Below are 11,255 nucleotides of genomic sequence, written 5' to 3' on the forward strand. Positions count from 1 at the left end.
GGGGTCACAAATACTCGAAAAAAAGGAAATATGTGTTCGAGTACTTATGAAACGTAAGAATATTTTTACAAAATCAACAACAATAAAATCATTAAGTACTTGTATTAAGTTACTTGGTTCATTTATTTTCCATCTCAGTTACCTACACTATTTTCTAAACTGTTTAATCTTGTCATATAAATTAATTGTTCACCTTGAAATTAATTCAAACTTTATCCCGGCAATACGGCACTGAATGAGATCCGCGCCTGCGCGCTACGCGCTTCAGTCAGCTCATTTCTGACAAAATGAATTTTACTTATTTTGCAGTTAACTATAGCGGAGCCGATAAAAATTACTATGGAGCAGTATTATATGGATGTAGAGCAGTTTGGAGCAGTTTGAAATATTGTTTATTTAAAAAGATATGGCTGTATCAAAATTAAGATAATTTATTTTTTTTTCCCAAATCTTTATTCATTTTTCATTAGAAATATAAGGTGGAGCAGTTTAATCTGGCCATGCTTTTGGATAGAGCTAATTAAAATACATCGGTCAGTATTTTTATTATTACAAAAAATATACTTTTATAGACTGGGGTAGGGGGGGGGGGGGTTAAAAACTGAGGACTGAGAGGGGGTCAACACGTGTGCGCGAAGTGCGTTATCATGATGTGTTCGCCCGCTTTCCGAATTTTCCACCACCATCGTAGAATGGTAATGGTGTAATTTTTGTTGTCACGCCTATCCGTGGCATACAAGTAAGTACAGCCCTTTATTGCCGCACGTGCATACACCGCCCTCGCCACGCTCATGCGCCGACCACACGGTGCACAAATAGACTGCTAATATACCACAGACAGGCACAGACTGCGACTCTCGCCCGCAAATGCGCCTTACAATAAGACTAATTACAAGGCAATCGGCATGCCATCCATGCAACGTGTTACTCGAATGAGTTCGCAAGTCTACGAGTGCAAAATTAAGTTCATTATTGGTTTTTGCTTGATCATTGGTTGTTTTTCCGCCGTATTATATGTATACCTTTTTGGAATGTCTATTCGAGGTGTTACGCGATGAGTGGCGCCACAAAATACGTGTAAAATTAAATGGGGTGGTCAGTATCAGAACTAAAATAAGTATCATTTAACATGGAGCGTGTAGGGCTCGCGTAACACCACGAATGGAAACGGGTTGAAAGGCAATAGGAGAGATATATATGCAAATCCACGGAAAACCGGATACTTTTGGGGGTCTAAGCGAACAAAATTTACATTTGAGGGCAGACTTACCGGACCACTTTTTTTCTTCCATATTATGGGACCCGAAAAACCCGTTCCCGTGATTTTGAAATCCTTATTTCTTTGCCGGAAAGTTTAAATTCTCTTATGGGAAATGAACATGAGAAAGATTAACGAAAAACTAGTCATTGCTCAACTGTAGGTACTCAATGTCCGGAGGCGCAATCCAAAAATGTGTATTAAAACGATCAAAGTATCCGAAGAAAGCTTTAATTGAGGACTGGTGAGTTAAAAATGGTTAATGGCTCATGTTAATTTCTCATAAGAGAATTTAAACTGTCCGGCAAAAAAATAGATATTTTTCGGGTTCTATATGACCTAAAGAACGAAAAAAGTCGTCCGGTAGGTGTGCTCTCAAATTTAAATTTTGTTCGCTCAGACCCCTAAAAGTGCCCTGTTTTCCGTGGATTTGCACATATGCGCCAAGTATGGGCTTCTGATATTCGTATACGGCTTTTATAAAAGTATGAGCTTTTATAAAAGCTCTTTTTTTTTGGATATCGAAAAAGTGTCTCCCAGTATCTCTGGTAGAAATATTAACGGGTTTCCAGCTAGAAATACGCGAGACCCGTTAAAAATTAGCATGAAATTAGCTAAAAATCTGTTATCAGAGCGACCTTTTTAACGGGTTCTCTTGCCCAACGAGTTTATTCCAATGTTTATATTTTCGGTCGATAATTTGCCGACAGAGGGTTCGCTCAAAATATCTTAACAGGTTATTCGCAGGATTAGCAGGCAATAAGCCGTCCAACAGCCAGGTTTCTAGCTACCGTTTCTAGCTACCGTTAGCTACCGTTCCTAGCTACTTTTTAATCACTTAACGAGCGAAAACCGTTAACGCTCTACCAGGGACGGAACACCATTGATATTTTTTACAATAATTATGACACGTTTACATTGTAAATGTCTAAAAACCATTAAAATTGTTTGCTTTTTTAAAGAAATTTCATTTGAACCAGTTTATCATTGTTTGCCGTCGATTTTATCAATACTTCCAAAAGTTATCGAAATTGATCGCAGTTTCTCTTCGACCTTCCCTTAAGGCGTTTCCAGGATAAACAGTGCTTTTTTAAAGCGTTTGAAAGTCTTACATTTAAAAGTCAAACAATCTCCGTGGCAATCTTATGTTAACCTATAGATTCCGCATTATACTGGGAAAAAATGTCTCGGTCCATATTGGGAAAAAAGTGCGCTCATGAGTTGAGGTTGTGAAGCAAAAATTATCTTTTTTGACAGCTTCAGAAATGCGAAAAACAATACTTTCCAATAAGCTGTTTTGCCTCTCGCTCGAGTAATACGACCTCGTAGTATGGCTTTTAAAAGGTCAAAAATTGCTAACCTACCGGGCACAAGGGCAGCACCTTTATGTCGAGGGGCTACTCATGGACTTGAAAAGAGCCTATTTAAAGATATGAAATCCACAGCTATCTTGATTTTCGCGAAAAGCGGACATTTGTCATTTTGGCAACCAGCCAGGGAATTTTACAGACGCAGAATGTATTTAAAAAACGCTTAACTTTGCTTATGCATTATGCATTGTTCGATAAACTGCATGTTCAAAACAGATTGCGACATCTGAGAAATTAATGGTTTTCTACTTGTAGCATTGCGAGATTATGTACGACATGCCTTATACAGTTCGAATTTTCCACACATTATCGTCAATTCCTAATTTTGTCATTAATCTACTACTAGAATAAATTATAATTTACCCGGCACACAAAATAAAAAAAGTTGTCTGCGCGAGAAATCAGACCTATCTATCTTTATGTTTTTCGGGTCGCTGAATCCAAATCCGGAATCAGTTTGGCCCCATCTCGTCAGGTTCAAGGTCAGTTCAAGGTCAAACTGAGAAGAAATGATTAAAAGAAATAAAAATGCCATACATTTATGTTTTTTCGGTCGCTGAATCCGAATCCGGGGTCAGTTTTACCCGATCACGTCAGGTTCAAGGTCAGTTCGAGGTCAAACTGAGAAGAAACAGTTTAAACCGATTAAAATATCATATCAAAACTTTCCAAAAATGGAAAAAGATACCGAAAAATTATAAAAATCTTATTTAATCACATAATATCTTCCTTGTGTACAGAGAAAAGTTGCTTTCGTTTATATTTTTTTCTTATTTTGCTTTTTTTCCACTAGCTTAGTAACTCTCGATGTCTTTCTTTACTCCTGTTTTCTCTTGTAACGAACTCTTTTTACTTCAAATGACCTATGCAATGGGTTTCTTTTTCTCTTTTTGTTATTTGTTTTAATGTCTCTCTTCAGTGTCCAGCAAAAATCTGCCATCATGTTGACATTCCATCTTCCTTGGTATCGATTCTCCATTACACTTATATCTTGATGAAATCGTTCTCCCTGTTCTTCACTGACATCTCCTAGATTAAGAGGGAAGTAATCAAGATGGGAATGCAAGAAATGCATTTTATAACTCATCAAGCAACCCAAATTTTTGAAATTTTCCAACATTTGTTCAACTAGTTCCTGATAGTTCTCACTCTTTTTATTTCCTAAAAAGTTCTCACGAACAGTTTTAAAACTTTGCCATGCAGCTTTTTCTGTGTCGTTTATTTTTGTGATAAATGTTTCGTCTTCAAATAGAGTACGAATTTGAGGACCATTAAAAATACCTTCTTTTAATTTAGCTTCACTTATTGCGAGAAACTTTTCTCCCAAATACTGGAAACAATCGCCATCTTTATCCAGAGCTTTGACGAACTGCTTCATGAGGCCAAGTTTGATATGAAGTGGTGGTAGAAGATAGTTTGATGGGTCAATCAATGGCGTACGTATAATGTTCAAAATGTGTTCTAGTTGGCCATACTTTCTTAATGTAGTGATTTACCCTGTCTCTACTATCCCATAAACACAAGAAGCAGGGATTTTTAGTAAAACCTGATTGTTGTCCTAAGATCATGGTTGCAATTTTAAGATCACCACAAATTTTCCATTGATGTTCCAAGTACTTTATTTTTTCCAATACAATTTCTAAATTTTCATAAGTCTCTTTCAGCTTAGTCGAGTGAGCTATGGGAATGGATGCAAACCTGTTTCCGTTATGAAGCAGAACAGCTTTCAGACTTCGTTTTGACGAATCAATAAAAAGTCTCCATTCCTCGTCTTTATACGTATTCGGTTTTATTGCATCGACTAAACCTTTAACATCTATACAATATACCAACGAATTCTCTTCATCGTTCGTAAAAAAATTCCTAAATTCTTTTTCTCTATCTCGATAAAAAGAGGCCGTTGTTCCTTTTGCTAACAGATTTTTCGTTTTAAGAACTGACGCTAGATATTCTCCTCTATCTTTAGGTAATCCTAAATTTCGAATAAGATCACTTAACTCTTCTTGGTTAAAGGTTTCTGGAGCTTTTCTTGTACTAGCTGGCAGGTATTCTTCGTTTGAGGATTCTTCGTCAGATTCTTCTTCAACCTCAGAACCTTCTTCGTCACAGGACTCATCAACTTGCATTTCTTCTACTTCGTCTGAGCGGTCCACATCCATGGGTTCGATACTAACAGTTTTATCCCTGACTTCTATTCTCACAGGTTTCACTACTGAAGAAACGTCTGCGTATACAATTTTAGATTTAGTAGCCGTGTTAAAACCTTTGGTATTAGTCATACAAAAATAGCAGTCATTTTGACACGTTGGAGAAGACCATATCATTGGTTTTGTAAATTTCAAGTTTCTTTCTGTTTTATCTCTTTCCCAGCGTGTTACCATCGTATAACATCTACTGCAAACTTTTTGTGGCATCCAGTTTACATTTTGATTGGCTACTTCAATACCAAAGCATTCACTGTAAATCAACTTAAACTTTTCAGATAACAAAACAAATTACAACTTTTATTACATCCATGTGAATACCAATTCTCTTTATCGTTTGTAAAAAATTTCCACATGATGGGGCCAAACTGATTCCGGATTTAGATTCAGCGACCAAATAAACATAAATATATGGCATTTTAATTTTTTTAACCGTTACTTCCCAATTTGACCTTGAATTGACCTTGAACCTGACGTGATCGGGTAAAACTGACCCCGGATTCGGATTCAGCGACCCGAAAAACACAAATAGATAGGTCTGATTTCTCGCGCAGACAACTTTTTTTATTTTGTGTGCCGGTGTTATATGCACGCGGCTTATATAATAAATTGAATATATTTTTCGTTCATCATTGACATATACGAACCTAGAAAACAGAAATGTAAATACATTTTACGTTTTTAAACGAAGGTCAGCATGACGATTGGGCTAAAGTTCTATACATATACATATGAGGCATTCTACAAGACGTCGGGCACTTCACGGTCGAAAAATCGAGCTCTTAGCGCCGTGTAAAAAAGAACCATTTAAGTCACACGTATCGTAATGTACTATTACAGCACAGTGTGGCCTCAATCCGCGTTTAAGTCACGCCTATCCGTGACCTTAGTAGTCCATTATTGCACCGTGCATATCACACTTGCCACGCTCGTGAGCTAACCTCGCGGTACAATAATGGACTGCTTAGATCATGGATTGGCGTGAGTTGGCGGATTTAAGCAGCTGTGCTATAAAATTGTATACGCCTCGCCGCGCTCGGACGCTAATATACACCGTGCAATAATCGGCTACTTATATAGGTCACATGTATCGTAATATACTATTTTTGGTGATTATAGTAATTGGCCCCCCTGTTAAAAATAAATACATATTTTTTGTATGTATCTTTAGTACGTACTAAAAACATGTAATTTGCTTGGTAATACGTATTAAAAATATGTACTGATTTGGGACTGACTATTTTAAATATATTAAATATAAATATAAGTATTTGATGTGGCCATAAATGGAAGTACCATCAGGATAATAACATCATTTATGGCCACATCAAATACTTATATTTATATTTAATATATTTAAAATAGTCAGTCCCAAATCAGTACATATTTTTAATACGTATTACCAGGCAAATTACATGTTTTTAGTACGTACTAAAGATACATACAAAAAATATGTATTTATTTTTAACAGGGCCGTAACTTTTTGTTGGCATATGGTTTGGAGGTGGCACCCATGTATTTTACATATTGTATGTCCAAACGCATGTATAAAACTTAGTCTGGTGAGTGTGCCTCCAAAATTACAAGAGCTCGATTTTTTGAAAGTAAAGTGTCCGACATCTCGTTGAATGACTCATATAAGTCTACATTACAGCGAGTTCAGCACGTCGAAGGTCATTCCACATCAGTTCGATTCTTAAACCCAGCGATATTGCTCTACCATCGGATTGATGCAGGCAGATCTGCACGTTTAACACGATTTGTGCAAAAATTTCAGGTTTAATGACTATTTCGACAGCGATGCGGAAAAAGTTTCTGTCACGGTGCACAATTTTGTTCATGGAGCCGCTGGAGGTCAAGATGACATGTTATAACGTTATATCTCATTGTTTTATTCGGCCATCTATTTCTTCCGTGTCTTCAATGTTTAATATGCGTAGCCTTAGAATATTAAATTCAAAGTTGAGCTAACAGATATATGATAGAATCGTTTCTATACTTATTGAATCATTTACATATTATATACGCACTAATCATTGTCGCACGTATGTATAGAATGTTCGCAAACTACCACCGTAAAAGAATTTTTTTAAATTAAAGGACGTGTTATTTTTTTATCAAAGTTTCGAGTTCTCAAAAATTAAAAAATATTTGCTTTGAATGTTCAATATTATTATTTTTATATCAATTTAAACCTCTATTGCAGCTTGAAAGCCATCGAGTGAATCGAGTGTATGAGCGAAAAAATCAAAATATTTCGTCGTAAAGTTGCCTTTCTTTGTTAACTGATTTCTCACAAAAAAGTACCTCTGCACTACGTTTATCGCAGTATATATTTTTAAAATAAAATAAATCGTGCACTGTAAACGTTTTAGGATTCACGAGTGTCAAAGGTTTATATACAGATAAGATTTCCTGCGTTACTTCAATTTAACTACACTTTCGAGTCGAAGAAAACTTGTCATTAGTACTTGTAAAACATACTAACACACCATGAACATATTAGCTTTTGTAATAATAGTTGGTTTCTTGCATCTACTACTAGTGAAAAATGTTAACAGCTGGAGTTGGGACTGGCTTACAAGGTGGTTTACTTCCGAAAGAAGGAAAATAGAAAAAGATAGTAAAAAAACACTACAAATTCCATTATCAGTATCGAAGAGTATTAGCGAAGTAGCCGCAACTGGTGCAGTTTTCTTGAGAGACAGTGCCAAACTAAATTGCCTAGGTCTACCAACTAAATTATTTGCAAATACGATATATAGCAGTGATACCGAAGCTGAGGATGTACGCTTTTATTTTTTCTCTCAGAAGACACCCGGATATTCAGATATCAAAATTGAAGATGATTTTACTTTAGAACATGTTGATTATAGTGTCTATCGTGATACCATAGTTTTGGTACATGGATTCATGTCAAGTGGCAAAGAGCAGTGGCTGGTGGATATGAAGGACGCGTTTTTAAAATACGTGAGATTTTGCATAAGTTATATGAAATAATACTTACGACACTTAAGAATAAATTCATCAGAATCATAAGCCAAATATTTTTTATGAATAACACATTCTTTTATATAATTAATGTATACGTACACGCATATTTGTAGACAATTTGTATACAGGTATAATCATAGAAAATTTTGTTGCCAAAAATAAGTCAGGAAAGGGAGGCCTGTAGTTATCGACTATCGTACTAATATCATAGTTACTCTCTAGTCTGAGATATTTAATTTTCGGAAAAATCATTCATTAAAATATTTTCAGGACGATGTAAACGTCATTGTGGTAGATTGGCACAAAGGCAGTAATACATGGAATTACATAGCGGCCACTGCGAATACACAAATTGTTGGACAGCAAATAGCAAGGTAATGATACTTTTTAAACAAATTGTCGCTGTGAATCCCCAGAAAAATGTCGTTTTGATTAAATTAATCAATTTTTATAGTCTCTTTGCTCGCATCAGACAATTTCAATTTGATAAAAACGTTACAAATGTAGCCGACTGGGGAAAAATTCACTTCATAGGTCATAGTCTTGGCTCACATATCAGTGCACGCGCTGCATATGGAATTCACGAAAGTCAGTGGAATCGGCCAGATCAACCTTCTAGATCAGCTTGGAATGTAAGCAGGATTACTGGTTTAGATCCTGCACAACCATGCTTCGTTACCGCTGACGAAACTTTAAAGCTTGGCAAAGATGACGCTGAATATGTTGACGTTATCCACACTAATGCTAGACAGCTCATACACTTAGGACTAGGATTACCCGAGCAGCTAGGTATTTGTAGATATTTTTCCTATCTATTGATCAGAATGAAGCAATGAAATAAAGGAAAACTAAATTATACATCATATGATTTGATGATTATAATAGGGTTCGTAGATTTTTATCCTAATGGGGGACAGATCCAACCTGGTTGTTCAAATGTAAATGCATCATTCTGGGACTTTCTTTTACTTCCGAACAAATGTAAGTAACCAATATCTTTAAAAGATATAAAGATATAGTAGTTATTGAAAAGGATTATAATGTACTATATTTAAAAGAGCTGTATTAAACAAAAAAATTTGATATAAATATGTACATCTTTACAGTGGTAGAAGCCTCAATATGTAGCCATGGAAGATCGCATAGCTTTCTTACGGAATCTGTACTAAATGCAGCTGCTGGTAATTGCAGTTTTATCGGTCATAGGTGGGACCGTAAGTACGAACACGTAGAAAAACTTTTGGGAAGCAGCTGCACAGAAGATATTTGTCCAGAAATGGGAATTACGTCTATTATTTCTTTTCCACGAAACGGAGGTATATTTTTCGTACCGACAGGTGATCTTGACCCTTTCTGCTGTAAGTGTGATTTTTATTTTTTATAAAAAAGTTATCAATATTCTTCATTTATCAAATACTAAAAAAGATACAATTCAAGTTTACAATGATCACACATACACACAGAAACCATACTATCAACAATGATAGCTTTAAAAAAGTAATACATTTCTAATAAGGGCGTCTTAGATGGCTTCGAGCACAGACGAGGTCTTGTTGTGACACCGAACATACTGTACACAAAAATACCTTACACTAACTTGTTTTTGCATAAAAATTAATTTTACTTAACTGCAAACCCTACACAAGTTTCTAAGTATTGTTGCAACAATGGTATAGCAATAACTTGTATGCTTGTGTAGAGTTTTGCAGCGGAGTAAAATTAATTTCTGTGTTGAAAATATCTGTGTAGAATTTTCCGTGTACAGAAATACGTTTGTGTAGGGTATTTATTTGTGTGCAGTATGATCGGTGTCAATCGAATTAATGTCCGTTCAAAACGGTTCAAAACGAGATTTCGTGATAAACGTCAATGTTGATCCGCGAAAAAATTTAGGCAAAAAATCTAAAAATCAAGTACAATAATAATTTGTATTACTTAATATCAGTTCTCTAATTTAGAAAAATTCAAAAGAAAAAATGCAAGATCTCGGTTATGAGTTCAGATTTCGGGTAGTGAGGTTTTGGTTTAAGATTCTGATTCAAGTCTTTTTCGAAACGAGATCATAACATCGCTAGCTGTTAAGGAAAACTGATATGTACGTTTGAATTTCTTGACGAAGACTAATAACATCTAGCACGCTCGCGTCTAAAACTAGTACATTTGGCTTTCCAGCATCGTAAAATAGTACATTATGCAACAAGGAGCGAAAGTAGTAGATTTTTCGGACTGGAATATTTTACGAGGCCGAAAAACCAAATGTAATCTTCGATGCAAAAGAACGTAATGTACTAGTCTTCAATGCAAAAGAGTGTAATGTGTTGGTTGTCCTCACGAGAAATGCAAATGTACTACTTAGTTTCCGCGGTGAAAAATGCTAATGATTTTGTTAGGAGCGTATAGATAAAATATCTTGGTTTACTTACAGTCTCGCGCATTATAATTCGTTATTAATTAATATTTTGAGTGAATTAAGTCGAAACTATGTTGTTTTCTTGATATATAAAGATGTATATTTTTGTTTTAGCTGTGAAAGAAGAGCAGAAGAAGATAATAAAGAAACAACTAAAAAATGATAAAGCTCTAGAGAAAAGTTTGCTAACACGATTTGGAGATAAAGTATTTGGATAGTACACTAATCATATTATATAAATGTGATAGAAATGAAAATGACAAGAAAAACAATCAATTTTATAATTATCTATAGCCAATATATTGTTAATACTATTTTTTACAAACACAAATATCACTGAGTTTATATAATTTGACATTTTTCATTATTTATATTTATTTATATCCTTTTTTGTATCTTACATTGCACAGCTCTACATTTTTTGTAATAATTATAGATTATGTATTATGGTCCTTCCTGATGCATTATTGCATAATTGAGAGAGAGAGAGAGAGAGAGAGAGAGAGAGAGAGAGAGAGAGAGAGAGAGAGAGATTTGGCAACTAGTGTTGTTGCTACCTGAAACTTCGCACTGTATAGTTAAAATATGACAATAGTGGGAAGGGTCAGCGAATTAATGGCTCACGTTTCGCGTGCTGCTCTAGTTCCGATCGCGATAGTAGTCGCGAGTCTCGCTTCGTCAACGATTATAACTGAGTCTTGTCTCCGCTCTGAACGCGCGCGCAATCGAGACATACGTTCGAGTGCATCAACTGTATTTTGCGGGCGAGTATAGGCTGCAGATCAACCTACGTGTAAGTATTGGCTCTCTCTCTCTCTCTCTCTCTCTCTCTCTTACTGCGGTTATTTGATCGATAGCCCTTCTCTTTTTTTTTTTTTGTATTGTTTGGAGCGAATGTTACTTCGTTCCCCGGCTGGACCACAAGGGTCAAAATGCCGACCCAACTGCTTTTTTCCGGGTGCCGGGAAATCAAAACCCCGTTTTTCGTGAAGGAGCCTTTGAAATCCTCTTGAAGGAAG

General features: G+C 35.7%; 1 protein-coding gene across 2 annotated transcripts; it reads left to right on the plus strand.

Moving 5' to 3' along the window:
• The first annotated feature begins 629 nt into the window (after positions 1-629).
• Positions 630-10,586, plus strand: LOC100680360 (pancreatic triacylglycerol lipase). 2 transcript variants are annotated; one of them, XR_004345176.1, is made up of 6 exons: positions 630-739; positions 8,097-8,200; positions 8,281-8,615; positions 8,712-8,807; positions 8,933-9,184; positions 10,351-10,586. XR_004345176.1 is itself a non-coding variant. In XM_031922388.1 (6 exons), the coding sequence occupies exons 1-6, from the start codon at positions 7,326-7,328 to the stop codon at positions 10,452-10,454; spliced, it is 1,368 nt and encodes a 455-aa protein (XP_031778248.1). In that variant the 5' UTR covers positions 7,258-7,325; the 3' UTR covers positions 10,455-10,586. The 2 variants fall into 2 exon arrangements, 1 of the variants encoding a protein (XP_031778248.1); XM_031922388.1 differs by lacking the exon at positions 630-739 and adding an exon at positions 7,258-7,802.
• The last annotated feature ends 669 nt before the right edge of the window (positions 10,587-11,255 follow it).

Source organism: Nasonia vitripennis, assembly GCF_009193385.2.
Source record: "Nasonia vitripennis strain AsymCx chromosome 1 unlocalized genomic scaffold, Nvit_psr_1.1 chr1_random0015, whole genome shotgun sequence".
NCBI lineage: Eukaryota > Metazoa > Arthropoda > Insecta > Hymenoptera > Pteromalidae > Nasonia > Nasonia vitripennis.